At 32.3% G+C, this 18,672-nt stretch overlaps 3 protein-coding genes across 3 annotated transcripts; 1 reads left to right on the forward strand and 2 right to left on the reverse strand.

The window, feature by feature from the left end:
* Nucleotides 1-1,422: 1,422 nt before the first annotated feature.
* Nucleotides 1,423-2,261, reverse strand: LOC128392757 (ion transport peptide-like). The gene is made up of 2 exons (XM_053352840.1): nucleotides 1,847-2,261; nucleotides 1,423-1,779 (listed from the first exon to the last, which is right to left on the reverse strand). Exons 1-2 carry the CDS (start codon nucleotides 2,068-2,070, stop codon nucleotides 1,674-1,676), a joined length of 330 nt encoding a protein of 109 aa, XP_053208815.1. The 5' UTR covers nucleotides 2,071-2,261; the 3' UTR covers nucleotides 1,423-1,673.
* Nucleotides 2,262-4,846: 2,585 nt separating this feature from the next.
* LOC128392693 (uncharacterized protein DDB_G0283357-like) lies at nucleotides 4,847-13,285 on the reverse strand. Its single transcript, XM_053352760.1, is given in 12 exon segments — nucleotides 4,847-5,333; nucleotides 5,423-5,509; nucleotides 5,579-5,640; nucleotides 5,643-5,775; nucleotides 5,912-6,078; nucleotides 6,170-6,497; nucleotides 7,153-9,780; nucleotides 9,924-10,243; nucleotides 10,329-11,103; nucleotides 11,216-11,988; nucleotides 12,098-12,884; nucleotides 13,069-13,285. Coding segments are annotated over 11 exon segments (5,955 nt in total). The 5' UTR covers nucleotides 12,729-12,884; nucleotides 13,069-13,285; the 3' UTR covers nucleotides 4,847-5,282.
* A 134-nt stretch (nucleotides 13,286-13,419) lies between these two features.
* On the forward strand, nucleotides 13,420-17,677 carry LOC128392694 (gem-associated protein 5-like). Its single transcript, XM_053352761.1, has 3 exons — nucleotides 13,420-13,840; nucleotides 13,961-15,238; nucleotides 15,314-17,677. Exons 1-3 carry the CDS (start codon nucleotides 13,551-13,553, stop codon nucleotides 17,448-17,450), a joined length of 3,705 nt encoding a protein of 1,234 aa, XP_053208736.1. The 5' UTR covers nucleotides 13,420-13,550; the 3' UTR covers nucleotides 17,451-17,677.
* Nucleotides 17,678-18,672: the final 995 nt, after the last annotated feature.

Below are 18,672 nucleotides of genomic sequence, written 5' to 3' on the forward strand. Positions count from 1 at the left end.
ACCATTGAGTAATGGTGGTGATGCAAGATGCGATCATTGGTATTTGATGACCTCAAGTGACCATACATGAGTAACTATCAACACTGAAGTTTCCAGTTGAAAATGCGTGATAACCACAACGTCCCATGTTAAGTAAATTGATTGTAACAATTCAATCGTTTCCGCAAGAGGGTCTTGGGGCTGGAGACTTTGATTATCTGCCCCTGAGCTTTTAATATTAATGATCTCTCTTAACTTGGTTGTTAATCAACTAAATCAAATTCAATTAATTACGATGACCAGACGAGAGGGACAATTAAGTTTCCTTACCTTGGAAGGAAAATCCTTGGTGCTTCAAGGAACATCTTCAAATGATTAAATAAATTATGATTCTGATTGTAAATTAAATCAGTAAACTGCATCTTGATTGTTCATTGAAAGAAAAGATACAATTCAATTGATTGAAATCAATAAGCTTTAATTCACCTAAAATTTAATTCTAAATGTGAAATTAATCATCAGCTAAGTCATGATAATATGGAAAATCTAATGAGCATCAATTATTTCATAATCTGAATGATTACCAACTAGATTATTCTTGATGGTTGTTACTTCTGGAAAGAGGATTCATTATCTAAATCGATCATGAATGTCTCTGAATTAATATCAATACGATTTCAAGCATTTGCGACGCGTTTTCGCTTCGTATACACTTCCTTGTGTTGATGAGGTAAAACCACCGCTACGACACACTTTGGGAATATATCGTTGATATAACAGTTATCCCTGTAAAGAATTTCATCAAATTGATTGGATTAAATAAAGAATTGATAGTAAATGTTATCGAATAAACTTACGAGCATGATGTTTTCATATCGGGAGTTCTATAAAGTTCGTAACAATCAGCACAGATTTGATCCAAAGAGGCCAAAGCCACTCTGTCGTATTCACCAGAACAACCTAACGATTGAGAATGGTATCCTGAGATTCTCAATAATCTCGACCCCATCGATTCAGTCGAAATGACAATAACATAGAATGTTAAAAATACGATTAACAAGAACTTCATCTTCACCAGGAAATTAAAAACTCGAGATCAACTCAATTGACTATTAAGTTAAAGTTTGTACACCAATAATCAAAAGCTGAATGAAAACTACGAATCAAAGATTCAAGATCATTCTGTTGAAAATGATTCGAAACATTATTGATTTAATTGAATTAAATTTGATTATCTAACAATACTCGACGATTAAATCTATTTCCAAAGCAATTTATTAACGATAACGTGTCTACAGAGTGATAAATAAATCAAGAGACATTTAATCGTAACAAAAAAAAACATTAATATCTTTCACAATGTTGACTAGCTCTTGAAAACTAATCACAATTAAGAGGAAAAAACAAACTTATCTTCAAGATGATTAACTGATTCGATAGCAATTGAGTTTTAATCGATAAGTTTTGTCAACAATTTAAAATGAAATGAAAAATAAACAAGAGATGAGAGCGATAATCATTTTCAATGTGATACTTTTTATTTTGACTTCAAGTTGATATTTTTACTTTTATGAAATAAATTAAAGGGCAATGATTTAAACGATTAATTGTGATGATGATGATGAAGATTGAGATGTGATTTATTTGGTTAATTAGATTGTTAATTAGATGGAACAACAACAACAGAAAAAAGGTTATCTGCCAAGTTCGTTTACCATGTTCTCGAACTCTTTCTGCTTATCCCCCAATAGTAAAGCGATCACACATTTAGTGAATATATCGTTCTTGAAACAGTTAGCTCTGAGATTAGAAAAGTGATCACAACAATTAGTTGATTGTTAGCTTACTGATTATTAAATTTACTCACTTGCAGCTACTATGTAGATGAGATTCCCTGTATAACTGGTAGCACTCTTCACAGATACGATCGAGTCGAGCGTAATATTGAATATTATATGAACCATTGCACGAAGCTTTGTCGAAACTGCGTTTGGCCAGATGAATATTAACCGATTGAACATTTAGAACACAAAATAATAAGGTAAACACAAGGGCAACAATTAAACCAACAATCGAATCAATTTTAATCATCTTGCTGAGACTTTTTTTTACTGTTTATTTGGAAAGTAATTTAAGATTTCAATTGGTACAACAAATCAAATGGAAGATCACTAATTGTGACAATTGATGATTATTATATTAATATGATTTCACTTGGTGATTACTTGCGATTATTTAACAATTTATAACTGAATTAAAACTTGTGGTGTCTTCAAAGTTTCATCGTGTTGAACAAAAAGTCCAATGGCTTATCCATCCGATTTTTATTTAATCGTAAATCAAGGTTTAATCAGGGAAAATTAGTGATCAATTTTAATTAAGTAATTTCTCAAAGTTAATTAACCAAAATGAATGTATTATCAATGCTAATAACCTTCTTCAAGCCTTTTTACACTTAATTAACTTTTTTTTTCTTTTACTTTTTAATTTGTTTAATTGTTATTATAGGAAATGAACAGAATTAGAACGAGGTAATCAGCCCGATGATCATAATTAATTAATTGTATATTTGTAACTCTCACAGAGTGTAAATGATAGAGTGTGGTGATAATCAGTTGATTACCATAATTGAGGTTCCAAGTTTGGTGTTTATTTTATTTCTGTTCATGGGTATCCCATTAATCACCATAGGATTTGTTTCAATGAGCGAAGCTGAGTTGATATTTCAAAGAAATTTGAAATCGAAGATGAAGAAAAAGTTGTTCGAAATGAACAAATTCAGTAAAAGAAATTTTTTTTTTCTTTTTTACCTTAAATCTGCTAAGATTAACCATGATAGAGACTGAATCAATGAATGATTCTCAATTATCCTGAAGGGAGTTAACTACATTTTTAAGGTACAATCAAAGGTATTGACAAGGACAATTAAATCATATCATTCAGGTAATACGATTATAATCGAGTCTTAATCAGTGTTTCTTAATTTAAGAAGAAAAAAAAAGTTTTTTTTTCTTTTTTCTCTCTATCAGTTTCTTATGATGAACCTTGAAATCGAGGATAAGAAAAAGTTACCTGAGTTAATTTGGATTAGAAAGACAATTAACTTTCAATTACTTAATTTTCTCGGTGAAATTTTGTCTTCACTTTGTTTTTGACTAATTTGATTAACCATTAAACAAGGTTGATCACAATTTAAATCACACAATTTCCAATTGAATTAATTATTATATAATTCAAGGTGTCATCATCTCTTTCATCATCTCTATCAGGGTGATAATTTGTTTCTTTTTACTTTAACCTTGGATTAAGAGTTAATCCCTTCAGGGTTATTAGGACACTATCAGGAAGTACATGTGATAATTTATGCTTCTGGTAGACTGTTAATTAAGCTAATCAACTGATTAACAAGGAGGCTTTAACATGGTTAATAAATTGTTTAAAGTAGCAATTTAATCAGGATTAATATCATATAAAACATGTAATAATAAGTATGATAATATTAAATGATTACAGAGCAATCAAAATATACTACAATATACTGTATATCAGATAATCACAATTTGCTTTAATCGAGATTAATTAAACTTAAAAGTTTTACATTTCTTGGGATCTATTAGAATTTAGATCGATTTAATTGACATTAGTTAATTGATTATGAATCATACAATATTGAGATCGACGAATCAAATTGATAACCAAAAGAAAACAAAGTAATTTAATATTCGCAACTTATAATAGTAAATTGTAAAGTAATTGAATAAATAGAAATAATTTTCAAACGAAAGGATAAAATTAAGGTCATAATTAAGTCTATGAGTAGGAATTATCAACGATTTTAAGCATTTGCGATGCGTTTTCGCTTCGTATACATTTCCTTATGTTGATGAGGTAAGACCAACGATACGACACACTTCGGGAATATATCGTTGATATAACAGTTATCCCTGTAAAGAATTTCATTAAATTGATTGGATTAAATAAAGAATTGGTGGTTAATGTTATCGAATAAACTTACGAGCATGATGTTTCCATATCGGGAGTTCTATAAAGTTCGTAACAATCAGCACAGATTCGAGCCAAAGAGGCAAAAGTCGCTTTGTCGTATTCACCTAAACAACCAGACTCTTTGAAAATCGAGAATGATCTGAGGTCAAGAGATAACTTCGTGACGAAACTTTGATTGAGCCAAAAGCTAAAATGATGAAGATGATCACAACGATATTCTGATTGAACATTTTAATGGACAATTTCGTCTCTCTGGTTATTATATAATTAACAAAACAAAACAATTTTATCGTTGACAGTGAGAAAAATAATAAAAGAATCACTTTTGAGGAAATTACAATGAACTTACTAAATTATTTCTCGTTTTCAACTACGAAACAATAGTCACGTAATAACAATCAGAAAACTAGTGAACCCAAACAATCAGTAAATTGATCAGATTTAGAATTTGTTAATAAATTGAAACATGGACACTGGTCAGGTTTTATATCATCTCTAATATCTCACCTTGAGGGAGTTAAGATCAACAAATTAATTACCTTATACTCGTGGACAGTGCCCACGCCATAATTAATCACAATTAATCAGTATGATGCCTTTCTAAACGACGGTAATAGTTAAATAATTACAATAATTAACTTCTCATTTCAATAGTTACCCTCATTTAGTTCAGTAAATATCAATAATTTTCATGGAGAACAATTTAAATTAAATCATCAATTGAGACTTGTAGGCAATATTAACATACTTTGCCCTTTCCAAATTGTTGATTGGACAAAACTACAATTATCGTCATTAACAGTGTTTCCGATTTACGATACAACGATAATTAAGATTGAGAGGTTTGTATAGTCGATACATATATAAGATTATCATCTGTTTAATGGTCAGTCTATTCACAATAAGGTTTTCTTTTAATTTACAAAAAAAAGAATTGATTGTATAATCAATCAAAATCAAATAAATTCAATTAATTCAGTCGATTTGTATGTTCACAATTTTGTTTCTCATAATAAAAACAATAAACGTAAATTAAGGTTTACATTAATATTTGTTACTTTTTGATAATAATGCTGTGTTACTTATGTATTTTGTCTGGTGATGATGATGATGTTGATGATGATGATGATAGTGATAGTGATTCAATATTTACGATATTATAACATCGACACAATTGATTAAAATCAACACACTGTACAATTAGGACTATGAAATCATAGATTAATATTTATAGTACATTGAAAATTTTAGATGAATCAGAATTATATTATCCTTTAGATAAGAGAAATTATAATCAATCATCTAATCCGATCGCACGATTGCCATATCTCCTCAAATTGCTTGAATAACTGTGTTTACAAAATACAAATAGAAGAAAATTAATTAGTAACAATTAGATTTGGAATCATTAAACACTATCATTGATTCAGATACTTACAGATTGCATCCAGCCAATGTCTTTGAGACATTCCTCTAGAATCATTGGTGAATCTTTGTCCTCAACTCCACCTCTCATTTCTTCAACCTAAATGTGAAAAAAAGAGATCAACATTAGAGATATGGTCAGAACATTTCGAACAACAATATAACTGACCTTTCCACGGCACTTGGCATAAAAGTTATACTTTTGATGATGAAGATTAGAAAATAAGGTGACTTTTCTTTACATTCGTCACAAGCCGCATATTTGGTTTGTTTAATGTCCACTGGTTCCTTAATCTCAAGAGTGATTTGATCGTAGGTTTTACCAGTGAAGTGTAGGATCTGAGTGCTCCATTTATCATGACATAGCTAATAGAGAAGAGAAAAAAAATCAAAATATTAGATAATATTGGTAAGTGGTAAACAGATATCACGAAAGAAAATTTTGTAAATAAGAGTTGAGAATCATTAGTGGTAAATAACAGGTAATTAGGGAATAACATACCCGGCATCTTAAATCACCGACTTGTGATTGAGGTATTACATTAAAGCTTGAAAAAGTTTCTACACATTTGACAATATGAGCATCCCATTTGACTTTGGTAAAGAAACGTGATTTCTTTTTTACACAGTAATCATCAATGGCTTGGATATGTGAGAGGAAATATTCATCTAAAAATGAAAAAAACAATTATAATTATGAGTATCAGTAAATGTATTGTCTTGTTTTCCATGTGGCTGAATAGAAAATTGTTATATTTACCATTTTCTTTGATAATCTCAGAAATAAAATTAGCATCTAAGGCTTGACTTATCAAAGTTTGAATGAATACTTCAAAATCAGCTTGGTGTTGAAAATTATTAGCAGGTTTATCCTCAGGCGCTTTACATTTTTCAACAGTAATCTCACCATTGGTGATTATATTCACGTTACCACCACTTGAACTTTTTTCAGGATCACTTTTATCATAATTGCTATTATTACGAGTTAAACCAAGCTTTTCGACGACAATTTTGGTTCTATTACAACCAACAATTCTAACATCAACACCAGTGTAACGCTGTTTAACGGTTGGATTCCATGCAGAGTACTAGAAATGAAAAGAGATAAAACAAACAATTAGTGAAACTTTTCAGGAGAAATTAGAAAACATTAAAGAAAATCTAATTGTCATTCGCTCTAATATCTTAATTGTACTCGACAATAAACAAACAATGTTTTCACAAGTAGTTAAGTAAACAATTAAGTTTAAAAGCACTATGAATTATTTAGTGAATTATAACAGTTTGTTTAATGATTAAATCCTCTCAATCAAACTATTAATGGCCAGGTAAAAGCATAGAAATGCAATCAATTAGATGTTATTCAATAACAATCTTGAAAACTTGTTCATAAATAATTGTCACAGACAAACTGATTATTTATCCAAATATTGAATCAAGTACTTGATGAATAGATTGAAAAATTTAACAAAGAGTAAAATTAAATGCAACAATTGTAGTTGATTTGAAAAGCTCATTAATAGGATTCAAGGTGAAAGCTTAAAAAAATCGTAATTCAATTCAAGTATTTAAAAAGTAATTATTGATTCAGCTAATTAAATCATGTAAGACTATGAATAGCTGATACTTAGTTAATTTGAATTAACAAAAAAAAACAAACAAACTTTTAAATTTTGTTAAACCAAATTGTTTCCATGTTACAAGATGAATTGGTTATTTTTAATTGACTAGTTTGATACTTACTGAAGAAGTGTTTGTGTAAACAATTTGACCATCCTGATCACTTGGCTCGAAACGTTGTAATAAACTTTTACCCTCTATCCTCCAGATCATCGGGAGTTCAGATTCAGTTTCATCTAAGGAGACAACAAAGTCTCCTGTTCTCATTAATCCTTCCCTTATGGTGAGCGCTTTTTTATCTTGTGATCGTCTTCGAGGTGTGTTGGTCCCAGCACTTTGCATTAAAACATTAGCATTGGTTAGATTTTTAATAGATCCAGTTGGATGTGGTTGTTGTTGTTGTTGTTGCTGTTGCTGAGACTGTTGAGTTGTTGTTGACGTTTGAGTTGGTGCCATTGGTATTGAAGATAATGAAGGAGTTGATGAAATTGATTGTGATAGATGAGCTAATGCTTGTTGATTTGTTATTGTGGTCGTTGTTAAATTAGAAGTTGTTTGTGGATTGGAAATAATTATTGATGTGTTTAAAGTATTTGATGGTATTGGAACAATTGTCGTGATTGTATTCGTAGGAATAGGATTATTCATGATACAAGTTCGTGTTGGTGATTCTTTTTTACTTTGATTAGATCCAATGTTCGATGATTTTTTACTTATACTGACGATGTTGATGGTGTTGGTTAGATTTTTAGTGGTGGAGGGTTGATGAGATAAAGATGATGAATTTGGTTGAGTGATAATCTCTTGAACAATGATGGAAGGTACTTTGGAGGAGTCTTTCATCACCTTTTGATTATGAGGTTGATTAAGATGAAGATTAGGATTATTTAAGCAATTAAATTGATTTAATTTCTTTGCATCCAACGATCCAGAAGATTTTGTCATTCTCTCGTCAAATTTACCCTTATTACAGTGTTGTTGTTGCTGTTGTTGATTCAAATTACTTGTCCGTGGGCCAACAATGTTGATTATTTCCGTTTTATCGCTGATGTTTAATTTAGTAGATGCTGTGTTACCCGTGAAATTTTGATTCGATTTCATTTTTGGTTTAAGGGAAACTTTCCTATCAATAGTTATTGAACAGTTATTACTATTAGTTAATAGTTTGTCGGAAACTTTTTTCTTTGAGTTCTCCAAATTGATTCTTTTAACCTTTTTCGTTGTTGAAAGGTGAGTCGGACTATCAGGGAATTCATATTCATCAACAGCTGATTTGTGCTCTTTTCCTGTTTCCTCCAATTTACGTTTCTTTGTACTTTTACAGCTTATCCTCATATTAGTCGGTTCATTGATAGTTGTGATTGTTGTCGTATTAGCAACAGGTCTCATTTTGAAAAATTTAGCTTCATGATCTTTGATATCACTTGTTTTCCTTATATTGGTTACCTCTATGGGTTTACAGGTAGTTGTTGTTATATTTGATAAAAGTGACTTATTGTTTATATGGGATGACATCTTATTATTAAAATTGTCACCATGAACTGGAACAATATTGATTATTGAATTTGATTTCTTTTGATTATTATTATTGTTACCAGATGAAGAACCTTGGATTAGTTTTTGGGAACAAAATATTTTTGTCTTGGCTTCTTTTGATTTTTTCTTCTTCTTGATTGCACCACCATTGCCACCATTATTGCCGCCAGTTTCGTTATTCATCTTATTCTCAACGTTATTTATATCGATTCCAATGTCAGAAGTCATTGGTGTTGGCACTCTTTGTTGTGGCAGGCTAATAAAATCGGTTTGATAGCCTTTTGAATTATTATTAACATTATTGATTGAGGTTGTTGGTGTTGATGTTGGTGTTGGAGTAGATCTTATCATCATTGAGTCATCATCAGGAATGGCACAAGTTTTAGTCAAAATAGGATCAACAGTACAAACACTGATTGTTGATGTTGATTTGGACTGTTCCATGCAACTTGATACTGATGTTGATGTTGGAGATACTGCTGATGATGGAGATGTTGCCGATATTAAATTTGGTTGAACTGATGATACGATTGGCGTTGATGATAAAGGTTCTGATTGGTGGTGATGCTGTTGATGTTGTTGTTGTTGTTGTGGTTGTTGCTGATCCATAGAAATGTTATGAGATTCATCTGAACTAACCATTTGAGGATTAACTTGAGTACTAATCTCATTTCTAACAACTTGTGAGTTTGATTCACACTCTTCGGCTGCTGTTAGAAAATCAAGATCATCTTGAATAGATGAAAGTTTTTCTGATATTTGATTGTCAAGTTGATCATCATTTTCTGTTGTACTTAGATTAGGATGTGGAGTAGGAGGAACAGAACAAGAATTATCCACATTATGGTGAACAATCATGGGTTGTTGGAATGTATTATCTGAAGGAGATTTAGGATAATCCATTGATGAACTGGTTTGATTTGAATGAACTGAACCATTCATTATATCAGATTGTAGATTGCTCAATGAAGTGTTAGTATCAAAACATGATGGTGACACTCTGGGTACCAAGTCAGATTGTGACATTAAATTTGGCTGAGATTGCAAATGTGTGGGCTGAGTTTCTGAATGAGATACTGTGGATTGTAGCGTTTGTTGAGAAACGGAAGGAGCTTGTTGAGTTTGTGATACTTGTTGTTGTTGTTGCTGTTGAAGTTGCTGATTTCCAGATGAACTTGATTCTGAATAGGGTGTACTTGAGGACCTCGCCTGAGGCTAGAAGAGAAAAAAAGAGAAAGTAAGAAAGTTAAAGTAAAAGAAAATAATTATAAACGGTGAAAGTAAAAGTAGAGAAAGGATATTGGATATAATTGAATTTAAAGGTTTCGAAATCGTTAAATGACTCTGGATATACTTACATAGATATTTGATTGCTGCTGATGAACAGGAGTTGATGGATGAGAAGCCGGACTATGATGGTGAGATTGTTGCTGTTCGAATGTATTACAACTTTGGTTCATATGGTTAGAGAAATTTTCATGATATTGAGAGTTTTGAGTTTGATGATAGGAAAGTGATAGATTATTTAGATTGCTATTGGTGTTTCCTGGCATTGAGATTCGATTGTAACAGCCACTTGAAGCTTTGGGTGGAGGATAACGTGTTGCAGTGTTAAAATTAGTCGAGTATGAGGTTCCATTGTTTTGAGAATGAAAATGTCTCATAAGATCATCTTGAGCTTTAAGAGAAATGATAAAATAGAGATTGAATTAGAATATTAAATTTCACTAGAAACACAGCGAGATAAAGATTATCAAACTAACCTGGATTGTTGAATGAATTATTGGGATAACCTGTGACTCCACTGGAAACTGGAGCTGAAATCACAGCTGAATTCTGACTAGATACTCCTGAGGATGTTGCTGATACACTAGATCTCTTTTGATAAGGAGAATGTGGAATAGTTGATGGACTATTGTAGCCATAGCTACACGATGAAGATTCACTTCCATGCTGAATAGCGTGATTACTTGCTACCGATGAAGAACGAGATGTGCTTCCGTGATTAGTTGCAACTGTTGGTGGTGGTCCAACGCCACCAGTAGCTGGGAGATTATGGTTATGATTATGATTGGGATTGTGATTGTGATTTGGATTGTGGTTGAGGTTATGATGATGATTATTGGCTCCAACCATAGCTGAACTTGTTAAATTAAAATTAGAATAATAATTGTTTGGTGCTAAGCTAAACATCACATTACAATTATTGAGATGATGATTATTGCTCGCTATTGCTGAATTAATATTTCCTCTGGTTTGATTTGGACAAGAATTTGGTGGACCATGTTTAAAAGAATGAGGATTATTTCCAAAACTGATCAAATCACGAGCCAAGGTATTAGGAAAATTCATTGATGGATATTGTGTATGAGAGTGAAAGGCTGCTCTCAAGTTAGCTGCCGCTGCAACAGCTGCGTATGGAGAAGCTGAATAATTATCAGGTAACATTGATTGTGGAGTTTGAGGAACTTGTCGAAGCTGCTGATTAAACGATGGAATTGGTTCTGAATACGGTGTACTTGAAGATCTTGCCTGAGGCTAAAGAAAGAAAGTAATTTAGGAATTAATTGCAAATAAAAAGAAAAAGTGAAAGTGAAAGTGAAAGTGAAAGTGAGGTGATAAGGTGCGAGTTAGTTTGATGATTACTTACATAAATAGTTGATTGCTGTTGGTGTATTGGTGTTGATGGATGAGAAGCTGGACTCTGGTGATGAGATTGTTGATGGTCGAATGTGTTGCAATTTTGGTTCATATGATTTGAGAAACTTTCATTATAATTTGAATTTGATGTTTGGTGATAGGGTAAAGAAAGATTGTTTAAATTGCTGTTGGTATTTGTGTTAGTGTTGGTTGGCATTGAGATTCGATCAATACTTTTAATTTTCTCTTTTTTCTTATGTTTCTTAGATCTTTCTTTCTTTTTCTTTGGTCCCGTTCCATCAATTCTCATTTGTTCAGCATAATTTGCTGCTGCAGTGGCATCAAGTAGAGGATAGATAAGATTAGAGAACTCAATATCTGTTTCAGTGAAAACTGAAGTCAAATGAGGTTCACTAGTAATAACAGGATGATCAACGTTTACATTTAATTGAGAATCGTTCATTTTATCGCCATTGGGAATATTATCTGAGATCGTTGGTGTTAAATTGGATATACTTGAAAGGCAAGCTTCACTATCACCACTTCCAGTTGGTGTTAAATTGTGTTGTAAATAATTTAAGGGAGCATTTGGATTTGTTGATGAAGCTGCTGCGGCAGCAGCTACCATGCAAGAGCTCATCGAACCAGTAGAAGCTGGTGAATTATTTGCACCACTTGTAACTTTGGGTGGAGGATAACGTGTTGCAGTGTTAAAATTAGTCGGGTATGAGGTTCCATTGTTTTGTGTATTTACATGAAAATGTCTCATAGGATCATCTTGAGCTGTGTATTGGTAAAAACGAAGATGAAATTAGGATTAACAAAAGCGAAAGGTAAAAAAAGGAAACAGTTGCAAGAAAGCAAATAAAGAGAGTTGATTAGGAAAACTAACCTGGATTGTTGAATGAATTATTGGGATAACCTGTGACTCCACTGGAAACTGGAGCTGAAATCACAGCTGAATTCTGACTAGATACTCCTGAGGATGTTGCTGATACACTAGATCTCTTTTGATAAGGAGAATGTGGAATAGTTGATGGACTATTGTAGCCATAGCTACACGATGAAGATTCACTTCCATGTTGAATAGCGTGATTACTTGCTACCGATGAAGAACGAGATGTGCTTCCGTGATTAGTTGCAACTGTTGGTGGAGGACCAGGTTGAAGATTATGGTTATGATTGTGATAATGATTACTAGTTCCAACCATGGCTGGACCTGTTATATTAAAATTAGAATAATAATTGTTTGGTGCTAAGCTAAACATCACATTACAACTATTGAGATGATGATTATTGCTCGCTATTGCTGAATTAATATTTCCTCTGGTTTGATTTGGACAAGAATTTGGTGGACCATGTTTAAAAGAATGAGAATTATTTCCAAAACTGATTAAATCACGAGCCAAGGTATTAGGAAAATTCATTGATGGATATTGTGTATGATGGTGAAATGTAGCTCTTAAATTCAGGTTGGCTGCAACAGCTGCATATTGTGAATTTGCATATTTATCTGGTAACATGGTTTAGTGCAAAAAGCGCAAAGGTAAATCAATCTAGTCAATTATCAGTATTATTATTACAATAATAATAATAATTCTATTTGTTATCAACAGCTCAAATTTTATAAGATGAACAAGACTTCCAACAATGCGGTTTTTTCACTTGATAATCCTGGCCTGAAGGACGAAAGAGAAAAGAGAATACACAATAATTACCAAAACAATGAAAGACCAAGAAGGCAAATAAAAGAAAGAGAGGGAGAGAGAGAAAGTAAAAGAGCACGATATTGAAATAAAAAGAGTACTGGTTTTTTTTTGTATTGAAGAATAAAAAAAAATAATAATGTGTCTTAATCGTTACATTTTTTTTTCCACCCAAACAAAAAACATAAGGTTTACAAATGATGGAAATCCAAAGTTGACAATCAGCACAATGATCTAGATAACTGTTATCTCCATAATGTTTAACTTAATTACAACAACAAAAAACAATTAGATGATTTAATTTAAATTGTTATTCTTTTAAAATTTAATGTCACTTTTTTTGTACAATTTTTTTTTCAGCTTTTTCTTCAAAAGCGTAAACAAAATTATAGGAACAATAAAAAATTCGTTTTTGTCTCCATCTGACGATCGTTTTGGTTACTAGATTTTCGATTTTTTTTCAAATTTTTTTTTCTTTTCTTTTTCATTTCTGTTAACATGTGAGTTTGTATTTTCTTTTTGTTTTTAAAAAGAGAAACAATCATTTAAACGGTTAATTTGATTCTAATTTAATTTCATTTCATTTATATTCTGTTCTGTTCTCTGTTGAGAAGTGATTTGATTGTTTGTTGGTTCATTATGATTTCTAGTGAAACCAAAATCAGTTTATCTCCTTTCGCTAATTGGTATACAAATTTTATTCTGGATGTTTGGAGTTCACCAAATTTTTTTCAAAATTCTTCTAATTTTATTTTACCCAAAAACGATTATTTTAAGAACAATGTTAATGGTTTATTGGCTTATGGTGCTCGTAACTGTGTAATTTTATGCCAAATTCACGGTACAACAGTAAGATTTAATCGTTCGGTTAAACCTTACCCAAGTGTCTATGAAAAGGTTAATGCGGTTTCATTTGCTCGGTGTTTAAAGTAAGTAGATTACGTTTGTGATCTTCTAATTAAATTGTGGTAATTGTTTTGTGTTTTTGTTTCAAATTTGACCTTTAATTTAAACTGTCGCCATATCTATCTCTGTCTCTCTTTATTTAGGACTCCTAAATTGTTCATTGGATCTAATCAGGGAAAGGTTTATATTTACCATATAGAGAAAAATGTAATGCAAACAATTGATCCTATTGATATAAAATCGGGACCTGATTTGATTATCAATTCCGTCGATTGGGCTGATGATGTTGATGTTTACTATTCAAAAGGTTCTCATGTTATCCAATGGAATACTGAGACCAATGTTTACTATTCCGTTGATTTTGGTTCACTTGTTAAGAATCGCCAGTCAAAAATTATTTCCATCAAATTAACCAAAGTAGATCCTTTGTTACTCGCTGTTGGTTTTGTTGGTGGAAATGTTTCAATTGTTAAGCTTGATGGAGCTTCGATCGTTGATTACAATTTATTATACACTTTGTATCATAGCTCAGACGAAATAACCTCAATGTCCTTTCCATTTTCAAATGGAGAATATGAAACTGGTATATTAGCTGTAATCTCTCGACAAGGATTACTAAAAGTTTGGGAACTTGACTCACGGAAAATTCTTGCTGAGCAACATTTTGCCACCAAAGGAGATAAATCAAAGGCGAAAAATTTTTTCTCCCTTGCATTTGTCCCGAAGCCTCCGCCAACAAAACCCAGGAAAGCTAAAAAATCAACCACAGAGTCCAATCAATCTCAAGAATCTATTGAAAATGATGAACCTGAACCACCCAAGATTGAAGAATCAGAGAGCAATGAGATTAGAGAATCAGAAAGCAATGAAATTGAAGCATCGGAAACAATTGAAATTAAAGAACCAGAAAACGATGTAATTGTTGTGGAAACAGCAAATGATCCCACTGAAAAGGAAAAGGAAAAAGAAAAAGAATTTGAAAATTGTCGATATTTTCTTAAACTATTGGTATCTCGAACTGATGGCAAGATTGTCCTAATCGATATTCCCGCCGACAAACGTGAAACCAGATTCAATCCGCTAAAAAGACCTGAACCAATCAATGTGAATAAAATACATCATAATAATGTTGTATTTAACATATCGGTTGTTAATCCTTTCCACTATATTGTTACTGAAAACAAACGATCTATTCAACCATTTTGGAATATGAAATTTTTTGCCTCCAGTTTATCGATAGATCGTCAGATTATTATTTACGATCTTAAAAAGATGCAAAGTGTTCAGCCAAGTTTTCCAACAGTCAGTCTACAAGTTCATGATCTCGACTTTTATCCAGCAGATTATACAAAACTATTAATCGCTTGTGGCGATGGTCTTAAAATTTGGTACTTTAACCATAATGCTAGAGATTTACCCAAGTAAGTGTATATTATCATGATATCGATATTTTATTTGGTTGATTTAATACATTTTTTCTTCATTCCTTCCAACAGTAAAGGTCCACCCAACTATAGAATCGATAGTGTTTCTAATGTCCCACCGTCCACAAAGATCGTTAGTGCTGCTTGGCATCCAAAGGATAGAGATGGAGAAAGTCTGATTGGTTTTGGTACCGAAGACGGAACTTTTATCTGTGTCGAATTAAATAAACAAGTTAAGGTTTATTCTAGTGAGCACAAATTAACTGGATATAAAAGTCGTGTTTACGCTTGTAAATGGGGACCCATACCCTCTGAATTTTCATCTAATTTGACCAGGAATTGGGCTTGTTACACCGTCTATGCTGCTGGATCAATCCGAGCTCATGTTGTAACCGATTCCAAGGCTTTTAGTCTTGATCAATTATCCGATCATAGTGTTGCTCGAGATAATCTCGATAAAACTGAATTAGTCTGGAAAGATGATTATAATTACATTGCTATTGGATACGAAGATGGTCAAATAATGATCTGTGCAAATGATGGTCACTTTAAATCAGCAGTTGTTTTGGATATTCATACAGCACCTATTTCCTGTATTCGTTGGCATCCCGATAATCTTTATCAATACGATTGTAAGCTTAAAAACAAAGTTGTTTACAAGGATAAAGCAAAGCACGAGTATTGGATAGCATCAGCGTCACGAGATATTACAGTTGAATTGACTGATCTTAAATTTCACCTAATCGAGTACAATGAATCGAAAAAATTAGTTCATGTAACCGAATCGGATAAGACTCTTTGTGGACACCAAGATAATGTTATAAGTATCGCTTGGAATATGGTTGATCAAGACCTATTGGCCACTTGTTCAGCCGATACAACGGTTCAAGTTTGGCATATTGACTGTGAAGCACCTATGTACTCTTTTCGCGGCCATTGGTCCAAAGTGTTTGCCATCGCTTGGGCTCCTTGGGATAGTAATCTTATCTTTAGTGGCGGTGATGATAGTACGTTGCAAGTTTGGTCTCCCAGTGAAATGAGAAATAGTCAACATCCTAGATTAGTTGCAAGTCTAAGGGATTTACGAAATGAATCACCTGTACCCGAAGTAAATGAACCAAGTCCAACTAAATATGATTATTTGAAACCTATTGAACAAGTTCATCGTGACGATGAACAGTATTCAGCTCTTGAATCTAGCAATGAACATGATGTCAATCAAGTATTAGATTCAACCACTGAAAAAATAATCAATTTCCCTGTGGGTAAAATTGTTGAAAGTATTACATCAGCTACACCTGAATCAGGTACGCCAAAAGTTTCACCAGAAACAAAACCTTCGTCAAAGGCTCAAAATGGCCGAACAAGCCGATCTCCAGGTCATCCAGATACGATAATAAACAGATTGAGAAATTCCGATAAAGTGATGGCCGAGATTTCATACAAAGATAAAAAGAAATCACTATTACCAAGATCAAATATTATGGAAAATTGTTCAACCAAATTACAGACACTTCGAGATATCGAGTTTCTATTATCTAAACGATACCAGTTGATCAGCTCTGATATAAATGATAATGAACTTCGAACAAGGAATCTAATTTTTCTCGATAAAGATGAAATTAAAGAGCTTTGTGAGATCGAGATTTCCAATCACAAGGAGAATACAAATTTCCCTCTTGCCTTTCAAATCTCAGCCTTACAGGGTAACCTTAAAGATATGATTACCGAAGCAGTAAAAACTAGTCAACTGTCCGATTGGATGGTCTCCCAGGCCGCTTCAATTTCCCGTGAATTTTGGTCTAAAACGGTTCTCGCTTATGCCGTTCAATTAGAGAAATCTGGAGATTCCATTCAAGCGGCCTTATATTACTCAACAATCCACAGAATCATAGATGCGGCAAGAGTTTTGGTCAATGCTGGTCTGTACAAGGAAGCGCTAATTCTGGTCAAATCTCGCGAAACTTACAACACTCATCTAATTAAGGACATTCTTTCTGCATGGGCCAAAGTAAAACAAAACGATACCAACTATGAATTCGCGGCCAAAGTTCATATCGCCAACATGGATACAACTGAAGCTTCCAATTGCCTTGGTAAACGTATCGATGATCCTAAATGTCAACAATTAAAACGGCTCATTGATTCAGCTGAACCAGTAAACTTGAATGAAGAAATAGATCCTGATCAACCATCAACCTCAAAATGATTTAATCTAATTGCTTGTCGATCTCACAACCACCAAACAATTTTTTAACCATTTGTATAATTCAGTTTAATTTCCCAAAAACTTAATCATATTTATATTTGCTACAAAGCGATCAAAGCCCAAAGCTTAATGTATTTATATTGTTAATTGTTTTCTATTCTGATAACTTGCAAAAAAAATATACAAATTAATTGATGAAATTGAATACAATGATTGTAATGATTAAAGGAGAATTAGAAAGGAAAAGTTAATTATGTTAAAAGATGATGAGAGTAACCAATCAACTGATTGTAAGGTTTGATTGTTGAAAATACTTTTTTTCTTTCATCACTGATAATCAATCAGTTTATGATTACCATTAACAGGAATAACAAAATAATCAACTAATCACAATTCCAGGAATTAATGAAAAATCTTAAAAAGGAAACCATTGGAATGATTTTCTTTCTGTTTAAAAGGATCAAGGGTTAATTTTGTTTGTTGATTGTTGTTATTGATAATTAAAAGTAAAAGTGATTTGTTAAAATTGATCATCAGCCAAACCTTTAATCTATTGGCTAGTTATTACTAGTCAACATTGATTAACAACAATTAGCAAGTAGCTTACATAATTTCAATGTTCAACTTTTTCCCTTCATCTAATTAATTGTTGTCAATTGTTAACAGTTGATTGTTGTGAGTTAATTGAGAGTAACAAGAGTAATAGGAGTATGTAAATAATATTCTTAATTGTTTGAAAGCAACTGATTAATGTTTGTTTCTTAATTGTTGACAATTGAAAGCCAACCGATTGGGATAATCGATTGGATCGATTTTTTTTCGAAAATTGAAACTTTCATCTGAAAGATAAAAATCTATGCCGATGATCAATTACATCGAAGATCATAATCAAAGTCGAAAAGTCACAATTACGATCAGTATCTAATTCGATCGCTGATAATGAAGATACAAAATATAAGAGAGAAATCGATGGACAATGGAAAAGAAAGAGAATAAAGAAAGAGTTTAAAGAGAAGAATTTGTTTCTCTCTTCGACATTTGACCTTCGATTTCCTGTCAGCGAAATGAACACAACCCGCGTAAACGAACTCAAGCCAAGTGACATTATAGATTCTCTTTAATCTTTGAGCAAAATCGTTTGTAAACTTTTACCGAGTTAAAAGCCTATACATTTTTCCTTTATATTCGCATCCTCATCATCCTCATCATCTTCTCTTTCTAT

The sequence above is a fragment of the Panonychus citri genome, unplaced genomic scaffold (assembly GCF_014898815.1).
Source record: "Panonychus citri isolate SS breed McGregor unplaced genomic scaffold, ASM1489881v1 Contig00136, whole genome shotgun sequence".
Lineage (NCBI taxonomy): Eukaryota > Metazoa > Arthropoda > Arachnida > Trombidiformes > Tetranychidae > Panonychus > Panonychus citri.